This window comes from Vespula pensylvanica, chromosome 1 (assembly GCF_014466175.1).
Source record: "Vespula pensylvanica isolate Volc-1 chromosome 1, ASM1446617v1, whole genome shotgun sequence".
Classification (NCBI taxonomy): domain Eukaryota; kingdom Metazoa; phylum Arthropoda; class Insecta; order Hymenoptera; family Vespidae; genus Vespula; species Vespula pensylvanica.
This window is the reverse complement of record NC_057685.1, coordinates 1,544,298-1,572,250: the sequence shown is the minus strand read 5'-3', so window position 1 is coordinate 1,572,250 and position 27,953 is coordinate 1,544,298. Positions and strand designations below refer to the sequence as shown.

The 27,953-nt window shown below is 33.9% G+C and overlaps 4 protein-coding genes across 6 annotated transcripts in view; 2 read left to right on the top strand and 2 right to left on the bottom strand.

Moving 5' to 3' along the window:
• LOC122633033 overlaps window positions 1-5,652 on the bottom strand; it is a 145,718-nt gene extending 140,066 nt beyond the window's left edge. Inside the window, exon 1 of the mRNA XM_043820507.1 lies at window positions 5,584-5,652. The gene's annotated coding sequence lies outside the window, so the exon portion shown is untranslated. The remainder of the gene's footprint in view (window positions 1-5,583) is intronic.
• A 1,721-nt stretch (window positions 5,653-7,373) lies between these two features.
• On the top strand, window positions 7,374-13,324 carry LOC122630525 (AMMECR1-like protein). Its single transcript, XM_043815096.1, has 4 exons — window positions 7,374-7,810; window positions 8,745-8,855; window positions 8,934-9,139; window positions 9,615-13,324. Exons 1-4 carry the CDS (start codon window positions 7,599-7,601, stop codon window positions 9,779-9,781), a joined length of 696 nt encoding a protein of 231 aa, XP_043671031.1. The 5' UTR covers window positions 7,374-7,598; the 3' UTR covers window positions 9,782-13,324.
• On the bottom strand, window positions 13,296-14,956 carry LOC122630528. Its single transcript, XM_043815112.1, has 4 exons — window positions 14,522-14,956; window positions 14,027-14,198; window positions 13,803-13,931; window positions 13,296-13,717 (listed from the first exon to the last, which is right to left on the bottom strand). Exons 1-4 carry the CDS (start codon window positions 14,635-14,637, stop codon window positions 13,487-13,489), a joined length of 648 nt encoding a protein of 215 aa, XP_043671047.1. The 5' UTR covers window positions 14,638-14,956; the 3' UTR covers window positions 13,296-13,486.
• A 1,762-nt stretch (window positions 14,957-16,718) lies between these two features.
• The window catches only part of LOC122630541, a 164,459-nt gene continuing 153,224 nt past the window's right edge, over window positions 16,719-27,953 (top strand). The window contains exons 1-2 of one of the 3 annotated variants that reach the window (XR_006327508.1): window positions 16,719-16,977; window positions 17,103-17,311. Coding sequence is in view for 1 of the 3 variants with exons in the window: in XM_043815137.1 (XP_043671072.1) it covers window positions 27,622-27,748 (127 nt within the window). In the remaining 2 variants the exon portion in view is untranslated. Of the gene's footprint in view, window positions 16,978-17,102; window positions 17,315-26,445; window positions 26,764-27,561; window positions 27,749-27,953 lie in introns of those variants that run through there. The other 2 variants (XR_006327507.1, XM_043815137.1) reach the window with 2 other exon arrangements.

Sequence of the window (27,953 nt, the reverse complement as noted above, 5' to 3'; positions counted from 1 at the left end):
TTTTTTTTATACGACTGTCGACGTTTGAAGAAGAAGAAAGAAAAAAGAAAAGAAAAAATACACGCAAGAAATATTCCTTCCACTTCTGTTTATTCGATCGATACTTTTATTGATCGAATCTAAGTACTTTGTAAGATAAACGATACAAACACGTACATATATACACGAATATTTTAATTAGCAGTGCGGAAAATTAAACGGCATGGTTATAACAATATATTTTATTACAACTATCGAGCATTTATTTGAAATACCGAAATTAAAAATACTTTGGCAAATAAATGGCAGACTATTCTTTCGAGCGATGTGATTGTCGAATTGGGGGAAAGAAAAAAGAAGAAGAAAAAAAAAAAAAGGAAGAAAAAAATGGAGAAAAAAGAAGTAAATTATGTTAAAGCCTCGAGATCTCTCGTACGATACGATAGCGAGTAGATTTTCAAGGATTTTTTACGATTTTTCCATGCGATCCTGGCACGTAAATGAAAATGTCAATTTAACGAGTAACAGCCCCGACACCCGACTAAATTCATCGAGAGATAGAGAGAGAGAGGGAGAAAGAGACAAAGAGAGAGATAGAGAGAGAGAGAGAGAGAGAGGGAAAGAGAGAGAGAGAGAGACAGACAGACAGATAGACAGAGAGAGAGACAGAGAGAAGATAAAGTAAAGTGTGACACTCGATAGACATGAAACGGGAATAGATTCGATTTTCAAGTGAACCAGAGAATATCTCTTCTCCATTTTCGTTCAAGAGGGTGAAGAGAGTTCAAATACCTTTTCGTAATCGATATCGAACATTGCTCACTTCTATGAAATTATACACGCGAGGCCGCATAGAAAGCATAGTTTTGTTACATACATACATACATACATACATACATACATATAGATATATAGATATATATATATATATATATATATATATATATATATATACGTGTCTATCTAACATAGGGTAAAATACGTTATTTCGCAGAGTTCGTATAAATAAAATATCTACGTATATATCTATGTATATATGTATCTGCATACATGCATATATCCGATAACGCGGGAACGTTCATTTAAAAAAAAAAAAGGAGAAAAAAGAAAAAAAAGAAAATACAACGAGCAAGCCCATTGTACGCTTTTCCACGGTAAAATTTGTTTGATCCCATTGACATACGTAAGTATTTACGGTACCTACCAACCAACTGTCATCAACCGTCCATTTTTTTTCTCCCGAATTTTGTTGGCTCTTCGATTTATGAAAAAAAGGTATTGAATTTCGCCTATGAGAAACCACGAAAATAATATTTTTCAACGGGGAGAAATAGTCCCACGTATAGTGCAATCATGTAATCAAAATTCGCGTGGGAGAGTGAATGACGGTAACAGTAAAAGAATAAATAAATAAATGAATGAATAAATAAATAAATAAATAAAAAAGAAAACAAAGAATAGGATATACGACCGTATGTATTGCGCTCTCACGTGGAAAATAGAAAAATTTGTCGATAGACGAACATAAACGAATGGACGATACGATATGTGTTATCCATGTATATACACACACGTGTATATATATGTATATATATATATATTTTTTTTTAATACGTTCCTATAATATTTGCAATATCTACAAATGTGTGTACAAAAACAAAATTTTATTTTTCTCTCTCTCTTTCTCTCTCTCTCTTTCCTCTTTTCTTCCGATTATTTGTTTAACGTAAACCTCATTAATAATCGCCTAATTATCACAAAATTGATAGCAAACTTTTATCTTATTAATTATCTGTCATATTGGTTTATTATAAATATATTATATTCACATATACGTATATCTACATACTTATGTACGTATATACATATAAATACACCCGTGTCTACATAAGTAAACACACGTTTTCAAATTAACAATGAATAAAAAGGATGACGTTTCACTCATAAACGCTTTTCCTTCGTCTCACCTCATTCTCATGCTCGTACGTCGAATACTGTGACGTACTTAGTAGATACCTCTATCGCGAATTGTTCGAAGAAGAATTGTTCGAAGAATCTTTTTGTTTCGTTCTTGACTCGAAGGTCGTGTCGTGGTAATTAGGAAGACTTATGAAAAAGAAAAAAAAAAAAAAAAAAAGACAGAAAGAGAGAAAAAAAATTGTGAATGTATACTCGAATACGTCATACGAATTCGCACAAAATTTTCGATTCTGCATACATATATACGTACGTAAATATTTACTCACGTAGATTGAAATCGATCTTTTACGATCACTCAATAAATAAAAAAAAAAAAAAAAAGAAGAAGAAAAAGACGAAATAGAAAGAAAAAGTATCTATCTCGTTACCTTGACGGATTCGTTTCTATTCGTTCGTTAATGCGAGTCGACGTTGCGTAGGATTATATAACAAATGACATAATGCCTTTCTCACTATACATAAATGATAGACTGTTGTATACTTTAGCGTATTATATAAAAAAAAAAAAAAAAAAAAAAAAAAAAAAAAAAACAAACAAAAGGAAAAATAAGAAAAGAAAAGAAAAAGAGAAAGAAAAAGTAAAGGAAAGAAGAAGAAAAAAAAAAAAGTAAAAAATCGATGAATAAAAAATTTACTCGATAATAAATAAGTAAACAAGTAATAAATAAATAAAAGAAACTTCGCTGTATTTTGTCCTTTTAGTTGCGTAATATCGAATAGAAATTTCTCTCGGAGTAGTTTTTCGCAATCGATTCACCTGTTCAACTTTCTTTTTATTGAATTGAAACGCCAACAAACTCTCTCTCTCTCTCTCTCTTTCTCTTTTTCCATCTCTCTCTCTCTCTGTATCTCTCTGTCTCACTCTTTCATTCTATTTTTGCTCATTCAAATATCATAAATCCGATCGACGACGATCTATCATCTATCGGATTTTAAAAAGAGAAACATTCTCTGCTCACGATTTAAACGCACGTTTTTTATTTTGTTTTGTTTTTACATTTTTCTTTCCATTCCTTTTATTTTCTTCCTCTCTCTCTCTCTCTCTCTCTCCCTCTCTCTCTCTCTCTCCTTTTTCTCTTTTCTTTCTCTGTTCATTGACACGAACGCACGCGTAAAACTTTCATATTTCTCTCATTACCATGTGCATGCGTGCGTTCGTACCCACGTTACGTCAATGGGAAAAATTATTTCTTATAACTACCATTGATGATTTCCATAGAATGCTCGTTGATTGATAAAACGTTTAATTAATCATTTCCAGCGGACGAAAATATTACTCGGATTTTTTTTTTTTTTTCTTTTTTTTTTTTTTCTTTTTTTTTTTATATCACGTTAAGAAAGAAGAAGAAGAAGAAAAAGAAGAAGAAGGATCGATCGATCGTTTTTTCTTCGTCTTCTTCGTTCACCTCTCTCTAACTGAACCCAACCAACCAATCAACCCTTTGTCCCTTTCCACTTATCCATTCCAAAGGAAATACTTTCACGATTTGTTACTTAGGATTACGTAAGCCACGTAACCTTGACAAAGATACAAATCCTTTCATATTTTTCCTCGTGCGAACGATGCGAATCGATCATCGTCGTCGTCGTCGTCGTCGTCGTTGTTGTCGTCATTTAAGTTCTGAAGAATACTTCACGAACGAGCGCGACGAAGAAAATATATAAATATAAACCGATCCGTTATATCCGCTTACATGTTCGTGTAAAATCAATCGAGAGACTCAACGAAGAAAGAAGAAAAAAAAAGAAAAGGAAGAAAAAGAGATAAAAAATAAAAAAAGAAAAAATATTTTTCCAACAAAATTATTCGAATATAGAAACATATTGGTATTTGAAGATTTTCCAACAATAGGAACGGATTGATACGGCTATCAATTATACGGCAACACCGATATGCATTTATTCCACTCGTTTTGATCGCTTCCACATGACTGCAAGCATTTGAAAAGGAACAAGGGGAGAATAAAAAATAAAATTAAATATATATATATATAGTTATAAATAAAAAAAAAAGAAAGAGAGGAAAAATAAAAAAGAAAGAAAAAGAAGAAATATTAACGACAGTCGAAAGTAACGGTCGAAACTTTAGTTTGTCGATCCTAATGGGGAATTGAAATTCTATGAGTACGCATGCAAAAGGAGAGTGCATTATAAACAACACGTGACCACGTTCAAGTAGGTAAGTAAATGGAATTCGTATGTCTAACGTTTCGTATGGTATCGTTTGGTATCGTATTGTATCGTATCGTATCCATGTGCTCGCATTTTGCCTCCAAGTTAGATTAACCATTAGCGCTCGAACGTATGTACGTATGCGCGTGCATGTATGTATACGTACATACATACATACATATATATATATATATATATATAAACACGTATACAAAATATAATGTATATAATATATACTCGTCCGGAATACATAAGGAGACAGACGCAAACAAAATATCATTCACATAATACACACTCGAACATAGAGACACACATACAGTACATACCCAAACACAAAGATACATAAAATATGGCGAAGATGCGTTAACGCGTTATCAATAAGATTCTCGAGAGATCGTAAAAATCGATATTTTCGATGGTAATTGTAAAAGGTGGAAAATTGGGACGAAAGAGAATAGAGAGAGAGAGAGAGAGAGAGAGAGAGAGAGAGAGAGAGAGAGAGATAGATAGGAGATTCGCGGTATATCAAATATATTCAAAAATACCATTTGCGATTCTTGCCAAAATGGCGTGCTATATAATCCGATCGGAGGAGTTATCTATGTACGTATATACCTAGATATAATCTATGTATGTATCTATGTATAAATGTATGTATGTATGTAGTTTCGCGGGTTTACCATCAGCTATGAAATTACAGACGTAACGATAAAACCTCGAGATAAATTGGAACGTGCGAGTTAAAACCGCGCTTATTCTATACGCTCTGCTCGTCACGATAAATCCCCTAGCTCCTCCACCCCCACCTCACCCTAACTCGCCTCTTCCCATGCAAGCCATTATAACGTATTCCCAAGAAGAAACAGGTGGTAACGATGTAACTCTAACGTCTTTCTTATATCTACGAATAGACTTTCTTTTTACTACTACAAACAATTTCGAAACGCTTGCCTCCTTTTCCTCGATTTGAATTCGCGCCGTTTTCATACGATTTATATATATATGTGTGTGTGTGCACGTTCACGTATACGTGCACGTGTACGTGTATGTTGCGTTTAGCTGTGTATGAGTGCGTAGAGGGCGACGAACAGAAAAAGTAACGTTTTCTTAAAACGACGAATCTGATTGGTCGTACGATTCGCAATGAATTCAAAATGGATGCCAAAATGGATTCTTCCGAAAAAATAAATTCGACGTTTATTATCTATGATAAATTTATATATATATATGCATGTTAACTATACACTAGGGATCGTTAATTATATAAGATAAGTTAACCTATTCGTCGAACGATCTTTTCGTTCGATCAAAATAAAGAGAAATATGGATAGAGAAAGAAAGAGAGAGAGAGAGAGAGAGAGAGAGAGAGAGAGAGAGAGAGAGAGAGAGAGAGAATAAAAGATATCAATTTCGTCATAGAAAAATATCTAAATCATTTATTTATTTACTTACTTATTTCGAGGAGTTCTCATTCTTCGACACGTGTTCTAGACGAAGGTACGATGTTATTTCTTCGAAAGAGAGAGAGAGATATACAGAGAGCGAGATAGAAAGAGAAGGAGAGAGACAAAGAGAGAAAAAAATGAAAAAAAAAAAAAAGAAAAACAAAGAGAAAAAAAAAATCTTTTCACCTTTCTCCCTTCAACTTTTTCTTCGTAGATCTTATCGTAAATATTCAACACGCGTCACGACGAAAGTTGCACGCGTTTCGATTTACAAGAAGATAATTTTGCATGTTCCTGTGTAGGATACTTGTACATTTGTACGTAGGTAACTTACATACATACGTACATTAATATATACTATAGAGAGACATACATATGTCGAGTTTCCGATCGAGTCAATGCGATGTTCGTCGTTGCACTCGAATCGTTCGCGAATAATACTACGTCAGTTAGACGAACGCGCCAACACAATATCACGATTTTCACTTTCCAACGTGATCGACCGAAATTTATTATTTCGTTTTCGATAGAAACGATACCGATACCGATACCGTATATAACTCACGTAACGATCTACACTTCGATCGAGATGTAAAGATGTCGAGTGTCACGATCGCGAAATCTTTAAATATGCGCTGACAGGTAAACGGCAACGACGACGACGACGACAACGAGGACGACGAAGACGAAGACGAAGAAGAAGTACATACGTATATAATATCGTACGTATGTAGTTACGTGTGTATGTATCGAGATGGGTGCGAGAGCACGGTGCATGCAAGTTGGCGGCGGTGCACGTTGCTGAATTGAATCCTTCGTCACGCCTCGGCTATCTCCGTTCGACTTCGTAAGAAATCGTAGACAGGTACGGTTGCTCGATCGTACGTACCCTGTGTATCTTAGAAAAAATTTCTTTTATCGCGATATCGTCCTATAACGTTTCACAACAAATTCGGCGTAATCCTGTTTAAAATCGTTTTTAATCTAAATCGATATATGTGTGTGTGTGTGTGTGTGTGTGTGTGTGTGTGTGTGTGTGTGTGTGTGTGTGTGTGTGTGTGTATATATATAAATAAAATATTTATTGCGGATTACTTAAGACGATCTTATTTAAGATTTCTCGAAACGTAATATAAATAGATCTTTCGTGTTTCTTCGTGGAAACACTCGGAGGACGAAACAATTTCGTTGTCGCTTTCGAAACGTTCTAACGTTATATGTATACAATAACAATTAAGAAGAATAAAAACGATTGATTCTAGAAACTAGACGAATTAGTCATAGGGTTTATTATTCTCCTTCGCAAAGATCGCAAGCGAGACGATGGGTATGTTTCGACGAGAGTCAATTGTAAATTCGGGCCGAAATATCAATTCAAACAAACATACAGAGAGACAAATACAACGACGAGAGAGATGAGTCTTAAAACCGTGATTATTCCTCTATCACGGATTAATACGGTAAACGATGAAATAGCAATAAGAGATAACTGGAAAATAAATGAGTCAGGGTAAACAATTAACGAGAAACGACCTTCGAGATCGCCCCACCTAGATATGAAATTGGTAATAGGGACGAGTAATGGCCAATCGTTGGAGACGACTCGATACTAGAGTATCCTTGCGACTGTCTAAACTAAGTAACTACATAAGTAGTACCGTTGCAGACGACGTTTACTCGTTACAAATGGCGCGAACGTAATGGCGGGAGGACAATGAAACAGCTGTTTTTTAGTTCGGTGAGACATCTAGCGGAGCGCGGGCGTAATTTCGCACGCGACGACGACTAAAGGACGAACAGCAGTAGCAGCAGCAGAGACGAGGAGACGTGCGTGTGTACGGGTCGGAGACCGGCCGTGTCTGTCTGTCTGTCTGTCTCTCTGTCTCTCTCTTTCTCTCTCTATCTCTATCTCTATCTCTCTTTATCTCTTTTTGTCTCTGTCTGTCTCTCTTTCTCTTTCTCTTTCTCTCTCTTCTTACTACTATAGTGCAGTGAGCAGTCGCGAGAGTCGAGCCAGGAAAGATGGCTGCTGGCTGTTGTGGAACGAAGAAGCAAAAGCTGAATAACTCGACCAGCATTCCGTGCAATGGCTCGACCGTATTGCAAAACGGCACCCAGATACGCTATTCCACGATAGTCCAACCGGAAATGGGTTTCTTTTGCTTCGACGTACTTTACTGCCAACTACATCAACTTGACCCTCCAAAAACGCCCAACTTCAGCAACGATGCATTGTAAGTAACTCGGCTCTCTTTGTCCCCCACCGATACCATCTCCGCGCGCCTTTCTCAATTCTGCTTTATCTTACTTCCTTCTCTCTCTCTCTCTCTCTCTCTCTCTCTCTCTCTCTCGTCTTCTTTCTCCTTATTTATCCTTTCTCTCTCTCTCTCTCTCTCTCTCTCTCTCTCTCTCTCTCTCTCTCCCTCTCTCTTTCTTTTTCTTTAAGCCCTCGTATTATAACCTTCTATTTCTTTTTCTATCCATCTTTGTCTCTCTCTCTCTCTCTCTCTCTTCCTTTCCGTTTCTCTCGCGCGCGCGCTCTTTCTCTTTCTATTCCACTTCCCTCTTTCTTTCTTCCTCTCCGTCTCTTTGTTAACGCGAGATCTTTATTTTTAAAGTCGTCAACAATGTCACTCAATGAGTCCTTCACAAGACAAACTCTTGAAAAAGTCCTTCGATCGAACTAACCTCGGTTAGATTTATTCTTTACCTTTTAAAATCATTTCAAATCGTGTCATCGCTTTTGTAATTCGATATCTTCAAAATTCGTGTTTTGATCGAAACGCAAGGGGTTACGATTTTTAGGCTTTTTATTTCTTCTTCTTCTTCTTCTTCTTCTTCTTTTTTTTCCAACTCATTCGACGCTTCTTTGCATCATTGTCATCATAGTAGTGCCGAGGCACTACTACCGCTTCTTCGATTATTTACCTTGACTCATTTTTCTCGTTCTACTTTAATTGGAATAACATGAGAAGGAAACTTAACGTTAACGTTAAGAATGAGTCGGACAATGTTTACAAAAGTATTAATCCAATTTTTCGTTGCTATATTTCTTTATATTTTTCGACATATATCAGCCTTTATTTAAGTTAGATTTATTTGTTCGACGTTAGTATTAAAAAATTCTATTGTATTTGTATTTTAATTTATAGATAAACTATTTTTCAGCCCTTTATTCGTAACTTGGTCTATTGGAAAAGACATGAGATTAAGAGGCTGCATCGGTACATTCAATGCTATGCATTTACATGCCGGATTAAGAGAATACGCTACTACTAGGTATGATAGAATATAGATGCGATTGAAATTATTATCATCTTTAAAGATAGAATATATTTTTGTTCTCCTTTCTAAAAGCGCATTTAAAGATTCTCGCTTCAATCCGATAACAAGAGAAGAATTGCCACGCTTACATGTAAGCGTATCTATCCTTAGAAATTTTGAAGACGGGGTAGACTATTTAGATTGGGAAGTTGGAGTTCATGGAATTCGTATAGAATTTCATAATGAAAAGGGTAATAAGCGGACCGCTACTTACTTGCCTGATGTAGCACCGGAACAAGGTCAGTATATATTTTTTTAAGCGAATTAGTTTATAGCTAGAAATTGACGTGTGTTATTAGTCTTACATTCATTATGGTTTTTATTCTATTTCTTCTGGTGGTTCCAAAATAGTAAACATTTTTTTGTCATTTATATTACATATAGTTGTAAAAATGAAAAGAAAGTTGAAAAACAGAATTTACACGCACAGGGGAATATAAGATCACAGAGGTGGTTTCGCGTAGTGGTTGGTATAGTTGAAAATAGAATTTCAAAATTTTGCTTTTTATATACACACACACACATGTATATATATTCGTTCGCGTTTCTTCGCATTAAGGCAACGTAATAAGAAAATTACTGCTACTTCCAGGAAATCCAAAATTCTCTACGAGTTTTATTAATTAGAAACAATTTAATTAATCTGTATGCTGATATTTACAGCAGTTTCGTAATTCGCGAGTATTCTGCAAAGTTAGAACTTGACATGTTTAGGATGGGACCAGATACAGACAATAGACTCCCTGCTGCATAAAGGTGGTTATAAAGGATTGGTAACCCCAGACATTAGACGTAGTGTGAAGTTAACTCGTTACCAGAGTGAGAAGGTCACCGTAAGCTATCAAGATTATATGACACATTGGCACTGCCGAAGGTGCTAGCAGCTGGCCTGGGGTCCTCCACAAGGGCCCCTACCTTCTCAAACTTCTGTCGCAGTTCGTTATAACAATACTGAAACAACATCCCATTTCCAATACAATAATAGCAATCAATACAATCCGTTTGTGGGCAGTCAGCAGCATACGTTAGTGATGGTACAACCTAATCATCCATCGTTCATACATCCACTTCCCATGCCTCCTGTTTCTCCCGTTGTGGTGCCTGTTCAAGATTACCCATCTTTTTGGTGGGATCGTGCAGGACCTTCCTTTCCTCCTCCACATTCACATCCTCGTACGCACCGATTTACGACACAAGAAAATATGGATCGTGGGGTGCGCAAGCGAAAATGACATTGGAGGCGGCTGTTACTTGCAATCTTTCACTGTTTGAAGTGGTGCCTATTGTATTTTGTATGTTTTAGCATACACAGTCTCCCCTTTATGATACCATACAGTCCTCCTTGAGGATGATAGAACCTACGAGTATGATGGCAATATTTTTACTTAAAATATAATTCCTATATTAACTATAAATAAGTTCATTACTTATTTAATATTCAACTTACAAATATCATTATACTAATCGGATAATGAAATTAATCATTTAAAAAAAATGTCTTTGAAGTGCATTTAACGATTGTGAGAAGTTAGAGTATTTCGTCTCTATCTCTCATTTTTTCTCTAAAGTAATATCGAGCGAGATATGCTAGAGCTAATGAAATAGTATTTAATTATTAAATGAATCTTAGCACTTAATATGCGTTTACGCTCTTTACACATGGTTAACTCTGCCATCATACTAGCGGATCTACATTGATATCTTTATCTGCGATGTATGGGTGATATAAGTAATTATATAGCACAGCAAAGATATACATCTCTTTAAAACTGTACAAATTTGATCAAAGATATATGTCTTTGTATTATTACATATATTGCAAGGAATATAGAATATTAACATTATATATATATATAAACAAAAGGTGTGTGAAAAGATGCTTTTTGTATCCTTTGAATTTCTGTTTTGTTAATCGGAGTATATAATTAGATTACAATACGTTTCATAATGCTGTTAAATATTTTTATGAGCAATTGTAATTGTTATGGGAAAAAAATTACTCTATCTTTGTCGGGATAAATTACTAATATGTTGTTCTCTTTTTTTTTTCTTTTCTAATTTTTTTTTTTTTTTTTAATATTTTAAAAATTCATAAAAATAAGTAAAAACCTAATTGGAGTTTTTTGCACTGTTCATTTTGTTTCTAAGTGTGACAGTTAATTCATAATTTACGTTAAGTATGACAATGTTAAAACGGCTGAATAGAATTTCTTTGTACTAATGGTATAAATAAATATGTCTGTTACATTAATTAGATTGTATTAGATCGTTCATTGACGTTGTATCATTTTGTTGGACATAAAATGAAAGCCCTCAAAATGTATTTAGCTAATGTAAATATAATCTGTAAATTGTCTAACATAGTTTATACCATTGCTACATCGAAATTTATTTTAAAAATCGTAGTTGTAATATAGTCCAGCGTTTTATTGCAGCAAAGAAGTTTTGCTATTGATGAAAAATATCGATAAACAGGGGTACATAAATACTGTACTTTCTAACGTACAGCTTAGGCTTATAAGATACATCTCAATTAGTCTCTTAAAATATACGACTTTAAGAGGTTCAAAGATAACTTTACAAAGATTATTGTTATCTTGCTCAATATTATACGAGTTCAGCTTACAACTTAACAGAGATAAATTTTAAAACTGTACCTCTAGAGAACGTGGAGGTATTCTAAGTGTGTAATATAAAATATTTGCAGAATGGGACCTCTACTGTAAATAAGCAATGGACTGCACTATGACTATAGAGAAAAAGAAAATGTTAATTTCTAGTTGTAATATAGATTTAAGGTACTAACAAAAAAAAATGACGATCTCATTGTGATTTTGATTATTCTGCGAATTGTGATCGTAAAGTCATGAATTCTTGTACATTATAGTTGCATTATATGGCTACCTATGATACAAGAGGGAAAGAAAAAAAAAAAGACAAAACAAAAAAGAAAGAAAGAAAGAAAGAGAAACAAATAGTACTTCAGTTCATATATTATTTCTATTTTGAAAGAAAAATTTCAAATATATAATGATTTAAGTGGTTGATACGCCAAATGCAGCTATTAATGTACTACGAATTAGTAATGCATTTTAGACTATTATCGTATAAAAGTGCGTCTGGCAGAAATTTGCAAGAAATAATTGGCGTCCTATTCTTCCACGTGTTAATGTCCTCTCTTTACTTAGATCCCCCAGTTACTCTGTGACTGGTTTCATTCACTGCCAATTTATTCATTGTTGTGTCATTTACATAAGCAAAGCTTGCTAAGACTAAAGAAATCGTGTTGTTACACTTTTGTTAATCAATGTTTTAACTTAACATTTGATGTTATTACTTACATTATTACATTACACTATTATTACCAAGGTAGCTTGCTAGTTTTTGAGATCTCCATACCACTCAAAAGCCTCGACACGATGTCCAACCAACTGCCAGTATCATACTTAATCGTAGATTTATCGGCAAATCAAACTAAAATATACATGAATTGAATTAGGCTGTGGAATCCTAATTACGTCAATGATAGTAACGCTACCTGTACGTATCATTGATCGTACATATCGTATCATTGATGTATCTTTTAGTTCATAATGTCAATGGAGAATAGCAAAGAAGATAAATATCTGATGCATTTTCAATGGTAATTATTTTTTTTTTTTCTTGTTTTTCTTTTACATAGCGTGTTTTTGAAATCCACGAAGGTTTAAATATGTTAAAGTCCCAAATCGTAATAGATAAAAAATATTTACATAATTCTGTATGCGAATTTTGTATATCTTACAGGTCGAACTACTTTCTTAGTAGTTGCTTTTCATCTTATTAATGATATTTATACATGCATAACAAAATGATGTTGCTTATAAATCAGAAAGATTCATGCACCCTGTTCTATTTCATGAAATATTTTGCGAATCTCATTGTGACAATACTTGTTCAAACATACTTCGTTTACATTTAAGAAGGTATGTCTTATGCACTTGCATTAGCTTCGACTACATCGCTAAAGATAATTAAAAGTGATATTCCTATCCAGTTTCGCACTGTTTGTTATGCATAAATGATACATAAAGATGGCAGAATTTTTCTGTATAAACCTACGTGTTGCATGGATAATAAGATTTAGGATTTTAACAATTCCATTCAAAATTTTTAAGTAAAAATGGCATATAGTTACTGTACAAGACAGCGAATCTTAATAATTTGAAAGACATAATATTACAAAATGTACTGTGCCTAAGCCTGTTGTTAAAATTGGTTTATATACCGCCTACAAAATAAAGACAACAGCAATGCATAGTGCACACTAGCGCAGTAAGTCCATTAGAACGAGCAACTTTGGCAGACAACTAAAAATAATTAAATATATTAATAACAACTTATAATGCAAGGGGATGAAGGAATAAATACGTTTTATATTGTCACACACCTCGTTTGTTTTATAGTATGTATATATATCCCGTACAACATGCATGACATTCACAGATATAAATGCAGGCAAACTGCAAATATTTCAGCACAATTCGACGATTACACGATTTAAGATATTTTATTCAATAATTTATGAAACTAACAATAACGATTGTCTAGAAATCTTTTTGTAACTCATCGCTTTCATTTTCTACAGATAATACTTCCCGTATATAAGATAAACAATTAAATTGTTTATATACAATGACAGCTGCAGCTAAAGCATTTATAGCACCTAAGACTCCTAATGATGGGACAATAGGTTTAAATAAGTTCACACAAAAGTATATCATTTCTTTCCAGTTTGTATAATACGGCATTCTAAATCTTCCATCACGCTTAGCGATCTATAACAAAATTATTACAAAAATTATATGAAAATATTCGCATAAGTAATTAATAGTGAAAAATTAATAAGAAATTAAAACTTACCAGAAAGTTTACTATCGGCGATAATATCATAGGATATATAATGGCACCACAATTCTGAACGACTATCGATCTCATTTCAATGCATAACGGACAGCTTTCGAGTGGAAAAAAAGTCTTTTCTGTAACCATCTAAATATAATTTATTAAATATATTTCATATAAACTTACAATCGAATTAATGGTAAGTGGCTAAACAAGGATTTATAAAATTTATAACGTTATACCTGTAGCTGGGCGATACATACAAGCGACCCTGGACATACTGACATAGTGATGGCAGAAGCAGCAGTACCAAAATTACGTAATTTAAGTGATTTTCTAATCCTCATATTAATATATACACCTGATAACGCAGCGACACCTCCTAGTAAAGCTACTCCATATGAAAAAGGCCATCTTTGATAAAAAAAAATTTCAAATTAGTTAATTATATTAAAAGTAAATTGAAATATAATATATATATATATATGCACATATATAAAATAGACATAACATATATATACATATACACAAATTATATATATATATATATATTATATGTATATGTAGTCTTTGAAAACTGATGAATGAATAATTAAAATACGATCATTAACATTCGAAAGGATCTATTGAATGGATAAAATCATATATAATAAATTTCATACGTAATAAAAACAATGTAATATTTTGTCAACATTCATAGAAAAATCTATAAAATAAAATTAGTTGAGGTTAGTTACACTTCTCTTTGTGGTTTCCATTTGTGAATTTGATTCCACTGGTATTTAATAGCTTCGCTTCTGGTCAAAGCAATAGCATTTTCTGGTACTTCACCCTTTGACATTCTCAAAGCCATTATTGCACGCGATTAATATATAAAAATCAGTATTAATAACATATATTCAGAGAAAACTCTTGGCGGTAAAATCGCACGTACGAGTAGTTTCTTCTAACGTGTAATGCTATCTGAATAAATCTAGACGGAAGACCGTACATAAAATATCTATGCAGATCATTGTTTTCGAAATTATTTTTCAAAATTGAAAATAAAAAAATGGATGCATCGTAGAATTCCATTGAATTAAAAACATTTATCATCGATTGTTAGAGTAAATAACTTTGATCAATAAAACTGCGTGACCGCAGATTTGGTCTTATTAAAAAGGAAAAGAAAAAAAAAAAAAAAGAAAAGAAAACAAATTTTTCATATTTCTTGAACATTCTCTCTCGAAGATAAACATATAATTTCTAACGAGTCTCATAGGTATATGTACAGAGAGAGAGAGAGAGAGAGAGAGAGAGAGAGAGAGAGAGAGAGAGAAATAGAGAGAGAGAGCAAAAAAAGAAAGAGAGAACGAAAGATCGATATTTTCAATCGCGAAATGTTATCAAATCGATGCATCCTCCATACGCATTTGATCTTTCTCTCTCTCTGTAAACGAGAGTGCCGTTTGATCGATGCTGACGCCTATGGACGAGACGGTTAAGTTTCTGTCTCGTGCTAACGAGCGCAACGAGGACCGTTTTACAAGTGGGGGAGTATGAGAGAGAAAAAGAGAAAAAGAGAGAAAGAGAGAAAGAGAGAGAAGAAGTACCGGTGTAGTCATCGATAACGAGCGAGTCATCGTCGAGAGAGAGGGAAAACGACGAGTCTACTGAAAGAGAAAGAGATAGCAAGTTAAGTTGAAAAGAGAAAGAGAGAGAGAGAGAGAGAGAGAGAGAGAGAGAGAGAGAGAGAGAGAGAGAGAGAGAGAGGTTGATAGATAGAAGGGGTGGGTGGAGGCAGTAGGTCGTTGGGGGTCGTAGGGGGTTGATCTCGGCCTTCGGGGTAGCGCGTCACGAGGGCTGCCGTGACGTCATCAAGCTAGCCTGCCATCGACCAATCCGGCGGTGCGGCTTGCGCGCTCGCGTTTCTTCGCGTTGCCAGTAGTGAGTGGATTCCGCACGGTTTTCCGGCTCCGCGACGACGGCCAGAGTGCGACGCCATATTGTGCGAAGCGAATGAGAGAGAAAGAGAAAGAGAGAGAGAGAGAGAGAGAGAGAGAGAGAGTAATAGAGTGAGACAAACAGACGGAGAGAGTGAGAGAGATAGAGAGCGCGCACGCGAGAACGAGAGAAAGAGAGAGAGAGAGAGAGAGTAAGAGGAAGAGAGACGAACGTATCTAAGCCGGCGATAGAAAGAAAGAGAGAGAGAAAGAGAGAGAGAGAGAAGGAAAGTGACAGATCTAGTGTTTATTTCGTGCGTTCCGCAGGGATGAACTGCGGCTAGAACGTGTTTCTTGTGTGTCGTAAAAGGGCGGAAGAACTTGAAAGAGAAAGAGAAAAACAGAAAGAGAGAGAGAGAGAGAGAGAGAGAGAGACACGCGCTATTGTGGACGACGTCGTTGATGGTCGTTCCGCAGACGTTGTCGTTCTCGTCGCCGCCGTCGACGGTCGCAGTCATCGTTGCCGTCGTCGCCGCTGCCGCTGTCGTAGTCGTCGTCGTCGTCGTCGTCGTCGTCGTCGTCGTCGTCGTCGCCGTCGTCGTCGTCGTCGTCGTCGTCGTCGCCGTCGCTGCTGCCGTCGTCGTCGTCGTCGTCGTCGTCGCCGTCGTCGTCGTCGGTACTGTTTCTCGACTGACGCATGACAGTAGTGGCAGACGGATCGTGCGCGGAAAGTCGAATAGGACGCACCGCCACCTTCTTTCTTTTCTCCTTTTTACTCGTCTTACTTTCTCTTTCCGACGTTTACGTATATATAATCTCATCTCTCTTCCCTTCCACCGTTTCGATACACGCACAGAGTAACGCAAAGAGACTTAATACTTGAAAGAGAAAGAGAGAAAGAGAGAGAGAGAGAGAGAGAGAGAGAGAGAGAGAGAAAAGGAGAGAGAGAGAGAGAGAGAGAAGAGCGTGCCGGTGGTGGTGGTGGTGGTGGTGGTGTGGTGCTCCTCGTGTGTGTCGGTGGTATTGGTATCGGTATATTAGTTTGGTGGTGGTAGTGGTGGTGTTGTTATTATTGTTGTTATTTGTTATTATTTGTTGTTCGTTATTTGTTGTTGTTATTGTTGGTTGTCGTCGTCGTTGTTGTCGTTGTTGATGTTGATCGCGGATGGTGGATGGTGGTGTACCATATCTCATCACCGTTGATCGTTCGACCTAGGTGCACTAGCCTCGCTCGTGATGAAAAAAGGTGTTGAGAGCTTGTGAAATCACTGGTATATAGTAATAATTATTATTAATAATAATAATAATAGTAATAAATATTATAATCTAATAATAATAATAATAATAATAATAATAATAATAATAATAATAATAATAATAATAATAATAATAATAGTGTGCTACGCGCGTGTCCCGAACCTCGTCGTCCTAGAAGTATATCTCTATCCAGTCTGAGGTGAAATAACGAGGAAGGAAGAGACGAAGAAAGTTTTCCAAGAGAGAAAAATAGAGAGACAGAGTGCGAGAGAAAGAGTGAGAACGAGCAAGGGAGAGGAAACAAGAGAGGGGTCGACGGAGGATAAAGGATGCCAGTCCGTAAGCAAGGTGGTAAGCTTCTATAAGCTTTTTTTAGAGTAGACGCAAGCAAGCGAAGATCTCTTTCTGGCCGTGTATATATATAACATATGTACATAAATACATATATATGTACGTATATATGATGTATGTATGTATGTACGTATAAACACGGTGTAAAAAAATACGCGTTCATGTTTTTTTTTTCCTCTTTCGTTTTCCTTTTTTTCTCTCTTCTTCTGTTCCTTTTTTTTCCACCTACGTAGTACCTTCACCCTCTTCCCCCCTCTCTTTTTTTTCAACCACCATTCTTCCTTCTTTTCTTAATACGTATATGCGTTCTACGCGATACGCGTCCACGTAATAGTTTTGTCCATTGGTAGTGGTTAGAGGACCGGTTAAGGGGCACCGGGTCACTCGGTCAGCTGTCATCACGGTCGTGTCGCTCGCACAACTACGCTCGTTAAACTACTTCTATCGACCGTAGATTTCACCCTTTGCTTTCTCCCAACCCTCCCACTTTACCTCCTATCGTGTCTCTCTCAAAAATCGACATTGGAATATCCGCGATATTACGATAATTATACGAATATAATATAATGCACGTGTATATGTTTATATATATATATGTATATATTCGTATAATTCGTATATATATGTATCGTTTTATATATAATGTATGTAATATAATGGATCCGTTAAACTCAATATATATATATATATATATATATATATATATATATATATATATGTTTAACGGTTTTTCTGTATTTCGATATTTTTTTCTTTCTTTTTTTATTATTCGTAAACCTTTAGTTTCTTTTTATTTCTCTTTTTCTTTTTTATTTTTTCTCTTTGCTTTTTGTAAAACTACGATCTGACGTGAACGCACATATATATATATATATGTATGTATGTATATACATATACACACACACGTATACGTAGATAAATAGATAGATAGAACGAAACATAAATCGATGAAACGCTATTATACTTAGCAAGTTAGATTATTGTACGGTAAAGTTAGGTACGTATCTTAAATCACATACATAGATCTAACAACGTCGAACATTTAAGGTTAGTTACGGACTAAGTCGTTTAAAAAGTAAAAATTTATTGAATCGCTTCTAATCGATTTATCGACTATATAATTCGAATACAATTTCAAGATTCGTTTTAATACATACATATATATATATACACACACACATATATACATACACATACATATAAATTGAAATATTAGGTAGTCATGTAAGCTAGCGTATAAGGATCATCAAATGAAATTATCGTGTAAAGTCAACTATAAAACGTTATAACCTTGTAAGTTTCGAACGATTATAAAGATTATATACCGTACTTTTCGAGTTAACCGATAATACCAATTGGACGATCGTTTTTCTTCCGCATATTTCTATGTACATACGTCGCATTCCGCATTTTGGATGCTCGCCCAAAAGAATCTCTCTGATTCGTGAAAAAGAACAGCCAATAATCTCGTTCGTCCTATAAACATGTGTATATATATACATACACACACACACACATATATGTATTGACCGTTATTGTCCGTTACTGTCCGTTACTTAATTGCTTCAGTTTTTCAATTGGATCGCGAACGGGTCGATCGCGATCGAATTTTTTCACGGTTCATCGAAAGAGAAATGAATTATATAACGGGTGAATTAATAGGAATCACGGAATAATGAAATTTATACATATAACCTTGAAAGTCGAATAATTCGCTGGTGTATTTAAAATCATCGAAAAGGTAATTGACTGTCTCGTAATCTCCTTTCCGTTACGTTCGCGTCGATCGAATGGCATCCATTGTTCGAATAATTGCTTCGGAACGATCAATCGTTTGTTCGTCATCTCCACCGTTCTTTGACATATATAATTGTTTGATAATTGAACGATTCACTGAAAGGTATGTATATAAATATGTTTATATGTATGTGTGTCGTTACAAAGCGTAATCGCGAGGTAACGTTTAATAGTGTTTAACGGTTTTTTAGTAAGCGGCAGCATTGATACGAATGATAGTATATTTATATATACATAATATACATATATATATATATATTGTATGTATGTAGTACAGTATATATGTACATTTATATACATTATATATACGTAATAAATTATATATATTATATATAATATAGTATAAATATTTACATATTTTCATATACTATATGCATATATATATATATATATATATATATATTGTATATACGCAGTATAGTATATATATATATTTTTATATACATTATATATACGTAGTAAATTATATAATATATAATATAATATACATATTTATATATTTTCATATACTATACGCATATATATATATATATACATATATAGTGTGCATATACGTGCGTCTACCTTAAAGTATAAGTTTAAAATCGAATTAGTTAAGGAAAATATGTTTAATCGTTATATAAATATGTTAATTTTGTGACGTGAATAAAATGCGGGATCAGGTTTCTGAATAATAGAGACGAATACCAGGGTGAATAAACGAGTATACTAGCTTTCGAGTCTTTCTCGCTGTGTTTATCTTTCGAATTTTCTCGATTTTCTTCGCTATATATTTGTTTCTTTTCTTTCCTTTTTTCTTTCTTTTTTTTTTTCACACGCACACATATACACACTCTCTCTCTCTCTCTCTCTCTCTCTCTCTCTCTCTCTCTCGATCATGAAACACAGATAACAAAGAAGAGAAGTGAGAAAGAGACAAACAAAAAGAAAAAGATAAAGGTAGGATGCGTGTCTGCACTATTTCGCGGTCTTCGTCGATACAACATGTAGGCCAGCATAATAACGCATGTTGCAATAATCGGGAGAATGTATGTGTATATACCAGCGTTCGTTTTCGCGTTTCTTTGGATCTTTGCCAAGGGAACGCGCTAATAATTTCGCCACTGGCTTGCTCGCTCCTTTTCTACGGTTATTATGCGTCGGCTTACTCACGGCCAGGGGCTCCTCTAGTTTTCTTCGTTTTAGAACAGAAAGACCTTCGTATTTTACAAACTAAAAAAAGACAAAAAAAAAAAAAGAAAAAAGAAAACCTTCTAAGATTTTTTTTTCTTTTTTTTTCGTTCTTTTTTAAGGTTATGTCTAACGAATTGTAATAACAAATTCGATATAAGATTACACACACACATTATATATATTATAATATAATTATATTATATATATATTTATATATATTATTATGTATAATATATATATTCTAATATTATATATATATATATATAATGTTAAGATTTTTTTTCATTATACTAATTCGATGATATAAGTGGATCTACGGGCCCTCATCTAATATAAAAGAGGGGGAGGGGAGGGGAGGGGAGGGGAGGGGAGGGGAGAGGAGACTTTTTCTCCATACGACGATAAAAATTTATACGATATTATTTAATAAATTGAATTTACACAATGTCTTGATGGTCGGTATATAATTGTTGTTTCTATACTTTGCGATTATATAAGCGATATTTGGCAACAGTGTATTACTCGCTTCGTCGTTTGCATCGGCAACGGTTGAATAAAGTATTTATATTGACGTGCATATAAAATTGATTTATTTTAATCGGCGACTTACCAGAAATTTATAACTTTTCGGACCCCATAGAAAGTTAATTCGACGCATCGGTGATATTAACACGGGGTGACATAGGAAAAGAAACTTAGGCTCATTCTATGTAAGTATATGTGTATATATATATAATACGAAAAAAAATATATATATCTTTTTAATTATATCTACATATATATATATATATATATATATATAATTTTTAATAGTGTATGTGTGCGTGCGCGAAGATGTATACATATACACGTACATACGAACACGTATTTTATTATTATTATTATTATTATTTTTTTTTAATTATTTGATCGATGAATTATGCGATTTGTTTGTGCCTTCTAAATTTACGAGTAGTTTTCAAACGTTGATATATTCTTGATGACATTTATGTTGTAGCAATTTCTTTACATACATGTCGTTTTAAATTTTTGATAAGTCTGTTATGGTCGTACATAAGTGTTCCAGTTTTCTTCTTCGTTGATATATTACAAAAGTCGCAGTAATCGTCGATGATTCTTTACTTGTTATTAAAGCTGCTTGTTTCGTTTCGTTTCATCTCGTATCGTATCGTATCGTATCGTATCGTATCTCGAACGTCGATCGTTCTTTGTCGTTCGATTGAACGTTCGACTATAAAGAGACCATCCCCATTCGTTCGTCGACAACTGACGCGAGGTGCTTTCATTTGTGGCGCGAAAATTCAAATAATTTGAACTACGATTTAACGTTTAATTTCTTGTAACACATTGTTAATTAATTAATTAATTAATTAATTATTATTATTATTATTATTATTATTATTTTGTTTTATTTTTCTTTCCCTTTTTATTGTGTTTCTTTTTTTGTTGTTGTTGTTTTTTTTTTTGTTAACAATGACGATAAATAACGAACAAGTTTTTGTAATTTTTCGTTTGTTTATAAATTGTACAAAAAAATTGTACATTCTCTTTTCCTCTCCCTTTTTCTATGTTTTTCTTTTTTTTTTATTGTTTCTATCACATTTTTTTTCGTACGAATATATCTACAATACGAAGGATATCTAACGAACAACTCTGCAATTTTTTGTTTGTTTATAAAATATACGGCAAAACTTTTAATTCTCCAACTCTTTCTCTCTCTCTCTCTCTCTCTCTCTGTTTGTCTTTTTCTTTCATATTTTGGAACGTAGGATCGCATCTTCGTTTTCATCAACGCTCTAGAAATTCCGACCGCAAATGAGAACTCATCTTTGAATCTTTGATAATCGTCGTGCAAGAAAATGTACCTTCGTAAGACGAGAAGACAGGACAAGAGAGAGAGGGAGCGAGTTAGAGGGCGCGAGAGGGAGAGAGGGAGTGAGAAGGAGGGAGAGAGATAGATAGAAACGAAAGGAGAGAGAGAGAGAGAAAATGAGAAGGGGAGACTGGAAGCCATACACTACCAGCGGTGGCGATAGTTTCCAATTTCGCGGTGCAGGCGCTTCGTAGGCAAAGCCGAGAAGAAGAGAGTCAAGGATGGTTTATGGCTCGACGATTTGCTTACTTTGCCTCACTACTTTATTTATGCGCTCACACACAGACACATCTGTATATATATAAGTATATGTGTATCTGATCGTTTACATATATTATATATATATATATATATATATATATATATAGTGTATATAATATGTATACATGTATATGCATATATGTGTATTGCGTATTGTGTACAAATATATAATACGTATTATACATAAATATAATAAGTATATGTATTTTGTGTACGTGTGTGTTATATATGTAATATTGTTATATATTGTACAATATTATATATTGTATATTTTGCATGAATGTTATATAATTTCGTAGAATATTTTATTTTGATAAATTTACTTGATTAGAAAAACTTGATAGATCTCATTGTTTTTGTCAACGTTTTTCGACGATCCCTTATTGTTAGTATTCCGAACAAACCTTTCCTATTTTTCTCTAACTCCTCCCCCTCCCCTTCCCCTTCTTCTTCGGATAAAATCGATTCAAACGATACGAGGAACACCGTAAAAATAGAACGGCGAGAGTGGCAACCAATGTAAATACATTCCGTTTTCATTTGAAAACAAAAGCTGCACGTGGGTATCGGTAAACTTCGTTGAAACGTATTCGCTGTTATGTCAATACAAAAATGAGACCGAACTTTAGTGTTATCCTATTGGGGCTGGACGTAATGGCGGGGATCTGGGAAAAAAATGAAGGGACGAGAGAAAATAGAAAAATAAAAGCTTCGTTTTACGATTTATACGATATTACGAGTTATTAATCGACTTTACTTGTATACGCATTATCATTTATACGTTTATTTATTGTGCAATCATTTTGAAAAGAAAGGAAAAACAAAATTGTTTTCCTTTATTAATCTCGCTTGCATTTAATGGCTTCGTGGCACGATAATGTCCGTGTAAAAAATATTTCAAACGAAACGCACGTGACATCCCGTAGATGAGAGCGACAACAAAAGCTTCCATCTTCATGTGATCGAACGCTTTTGACATGTCGATAAATGTATGTGTATATGTTGGTGTATGTGTGTGTATGTATGTATATATATATATATATATGTATGTGCATCGCAGTGCATTGATTTCTTTCGTATAATTTACGTTACATTATAAAAATAATCAATACTATACGCGAATAATGAAATACTTTTTTTTCATTTATTCTTTTTTTTTTTTTATAGATATGTGTTTTTAAACCATTGATATAGTTAAGATCATAAAGTGATAGTTTATTTCACACGATTGTAGTTTCTGCATTACAGAATCAACTAAGAACGCTGTGCAATTATAACTTTGCTAAAACACACACGTATTCATATAGAAGTATTTCGTTTTCTGCACGCAAATAATGAATACTTCTTTATTTTGTATTTATTTAATTCTAAAGTAGCTAAATAATTAAAATATGATAAAAGATCATTGAGAGTACAGATGGAGCATCGAACGATAGTTTTTGCATTACATAATTAAATTTGAACATTGCATCTTAAAATTAATTTTATTTATATTATATATATATATATATATATGTGCATGCATGTATGTATGTATATATGTATGTATGTATGTTGTGTCTATATTTACACATACGTATGTATATGAAAACGTTTCGTTTCTCAATGCACGAATAATGAATACTTTTCTGTTTTATACTTAAATAATTACAAATTATTGACGTGATTAAAATATTATAAAAGTATCATTGAGAGTAGAGATGCAGCGTCGCGCGTAGTTTCTGTATTACAGACTCAACTGAAGACATTATACAGCTTCTTAGCGTTCTCATGTTATATAGTAATATTATATCTGCACACACACACACACACATACAAATATACACGTAGAAGTGTTTCGTTACATCTTTGTCATTGTGTGCAAGCTTAGATACATTTATCTACATAAAGATATATACACGTATACACGTACGTACGTATGTTTCGCGTAAGTAAGTATACGTGATAAGAGGAAAAGCAACGTGGCTGATAATGAGAGCAATGAATGGGAAATGGGGCGAGAGCTTATATGCTCTTCTTCCGGAGAGTTCCGTCGTTCTACAGAAGCTAGGTATTTACCCGTATCATGACTATAGTTATCGGTTACCACCCTTTAGCCAAGTATATACTATCTCTCTTTCTCTCTCTCTTTCTCTCTCTCTTTTGTCGATAATTGTCAAATACACATGTTTTGTTTGTCAATCAGTACATTATGTTATTTACGTATATCGGATTATAGATATACCTGTAGTTCGTATTTGATATATATTTATATAATGATTATAATTTATATTAAATGATATTACATTGAATATTATTATTGTTATTATTTATTAGGTAATAAATTTATATTATGTAATAAATAATAATAAATAATAAATAAATGACTGTATGATAATGGAAATGCTAAGAAGCTGTATATGTATAGATCTGCTAGAATTTATTTTATGACTGTCTCTATTTCTCTCTCTCTCTCTCTCTCTCTTTTTTCTCCTTTTTAATTATTCTTAGTTTACTTAATTAGTTAATCGAATTCGATGAAATTAGATTTGAAAATGAATCTTTTCAAATAGTTAATATCGCACTTTGACCTTCAAGAATATCAAGTAATTGGCTTAGTCTTAAAGCACTATGTACACCGAAATATCATTTTGGCACAAAGTTCTTCAAGTAGAGTTACGTACGTATTAAGCACGATCGGCACATTTCAAGTGGCAGAGAAGAAAATTTAAATGGCTGACCGTGGTAATCGCTGCCAGAAACCGATGTAATATTGGCCCTTTTCATAATACATTTTAATATTACGAGATTATCTTGGTTAATAAGACGGTAGAGAAGGAAGGAAGGAAGGAGTGATTCAGCTTCGTTAAAAATACGGAAAGTTTGTAGGATTTTTTCTTTCTTTCATATATATATATATATATATATATATATATATATATATATATATATATATTTTAACTCGATCGATAACTTTTTATTCGTACATGAATACGTAATCGAAAAAGAAAGTTTTTAATTGCCGTAGGATAGATAGGATAGATAAATTTAAATAAAAAAAAATATATATATATATATAATATTAACGAAATTAAATAAAATCATTAATTTAAAGGTAACACCGTATAATGGGTCCTACTTTGTCAATTAGCATCGATACAGTTAGATACTTACGTGTTTAGCCTATTACCTATACTATTGTCCATTACCAATAGGTGTCTCACGTATAGCTAATTAGATGGGGAAGGAGTGGGGGTAGAGAGGTATCAGGAGTTACGTGCGAAACGTGTCTATATACATGGCTCTCGATAAATACGTTTACACGCCCGTCTGTATTCATCCTCTGTATACAGACTCGTCGTATGTCATTCATGTATGCTTGTATGTACGTGTCGATCTATATATGTTGATCAGCTAAACGGATTTTAAAGTAGAACATGCTGTAGGATCAAACGTATACGTTTAGATTAAAGAACTTAGATTACGAACGTGTGTTGCGAATACACATAGAAAGAAATTGACATGTATTGGATAAGTACATGTATATATGGATACGCATGTGTGTGTATATGTATGTATGTATGTATGGACCGTGTAAATTCACTAATACAAAAATTGACACGCTCGTTGGGCGATGAACGAACGAAAATAAAATATACCTATAGGTATACGTATGTGATGTGTATGTGTTCGTCTATCTGTTCGCACGTGTGTGTGTATGTGTACGTGTAAGCGTATTCAGAGGAAAGGGTAGATCGTCGACGTTTGTGTGCGAACGATCACGAACGATGATCGTGCGTGGTCCTAATGTAGGACGCAGCCAACAATGGCTAAATTTAGGGTAAGATCGAGCAGTCGATGCGCGAATCGTGCCCACGCATGCCACAGGTGCAATCGTCGAAAGTGATTTCTCACCTTTTTTGCAAGCTTTAGAACGTTCTTCTCGATCTTATCTATTATTCTTACGTTATATATGCGCGTATATGTATATTATATATATATATATATGTATATACATATATATATATATTTATATATGTATGTATGTATGTATATATGTATGTAGAAAGACGAAACGATACGATACGATACGAAACACATATAATAGACTTAGCTACAACAATACACCGTGATACAGGCTTGAACGGAAGATTCTAAATACATATGATAAATATACTCGGACGAACGTACCGTTACATTAATCTCCTTCGTTGCACACATTCATAACATAACGTAACGTAACGTAACATAACATAACATAACGCATAGATATAATTTTCCCTCGTGTCACGCGGCGATACGTCAAGCCTCTGTGTAGATCGCGAGTGATAAATAAATACGAACGATATTGGCGTCTATCCAACGTGTGTGTACACCATTGTGGTCTCCAAGTTTGGAGATATATATATATATATATATTTATATCTATATGTATATGTATATATATATATATAAATATATATATGCATGTATTGTCAGTTTTTTCATAGACAACAACGAGAAACGAGATATAATTGATATTAGAGAAAAAGTAGAAAAGCAGAAAGTGCATTTTAATAGAAAATGGCGATGGCTAGAGAGGAGTATGGTTTTTAAGGAGGATAATCTTCTTCTTTATTTTCTAATTTCTATTTCTTTCTTCCTCCTTCTTTCTTTCTTTCTTTCTTTCTTTCTTTAATTCTTTTTTTCATTTTTATTTATTTATTTACTTATTTATTTATTTATTTATTTTTGCACGTTCGTTCTTTTTTCCTTTTCTCATATTTTTCCTTTTCTTCTTACTTCTCTTTTTTCGAAACCATTCGATGTGAGTAGATCGCGTTTAGAGGTGGGATTTTCGGAACGCGATGGCACCGTCTGGCTACGTCAAAAATGTCTGACTGGCATTACGGAGCAGACGAAAACTATGACGACGATCCGTACGGGAACGCACGTGACGGCCACCAGTCTCGAGAATCTTACGTGTTGAAATTTTTTTTCGGACGTGACACCCCTCTTGATCGACGTTAAGACGACGATCGTCGATTCGAACGGTCGATGATCCATATCTAGTAGTTCGATTTCGTGGCACTCGTCGTTACGATCATCTCGATGATTATCCTTTAGTGATTTTTTATACATATATATTTTTTCTCTATTTATTTCTTTTCCTTTGTTGAAGAAGTAGTGAGAAAAAAGAAAGAAAAGAAATCGTCGAAGCGTATATATTTTTTACTCGTTGATCATGTGGGTGCCGGTGATCTCGATACTTTGGACGATCATTTATCTGCTGCGTCGTAAAACTAACGAAAAATTCATAGAGGCATCGCCGTACTTAAATGGCAAGGCGACTTCTCATCTTTTTGATACTCGTAAGTTTTTCTCTCTTTTGATAATATAAATACGTGTATATATATATATATATATATATATATATATATAAATAGAAATAAATAGTACGAACGAATTCGCGAACGATCAAACGTTGAAAACGACGATACGCATGTGTGATCAGACACGTATGCTTGAATGAAATAAAAAGAAAAGAATATATCTGTGTATATGTATATGTATATA

Coding starts and splice junctions, on each gene's coding strand:
- LOC122630525 (XM_043815096.1), top strand. CDS start 7,599: ATGGCTGCTGGCTGTTGTGGAACGAAGAAGCAAAAGCTGAATAACTCG. Junction 7,811..8,744: donor AACTTCAGCAACGATGCATT/GTAAGTAACTCG, acceptor ACTATTTTTCAG/CCCTTTATTCGTAACTTGGT. Junction 8,856..8,933: donor AGAGAATACGCTACTACTAG/GTATGATAGAAT, acceptor CCTTTCTAAAAG/CGCATTTAAAGATTCTCGCT.
- LOC122630528 (XM_043815112.1), bottom strand. CDS start 14,637: ATGGCTTTGAGAATGTCAAAGGGTGAAGTACCAGAAAATGCTATTGCT. Junction 14,199..14,521: donor TGGAAACCACAAAGAGAAGT/GTAACTAACCTC, acceptor TTTTTATCAAAG/ATGGCCTTTTTCATATGGAG. Junction 13,932..14,026: donor TATGTATCGCCCAGCTACAG/GTATAACGTTAT, acceptor AATTATATTTAG/ATGGTTACAGAAAAGACTTT.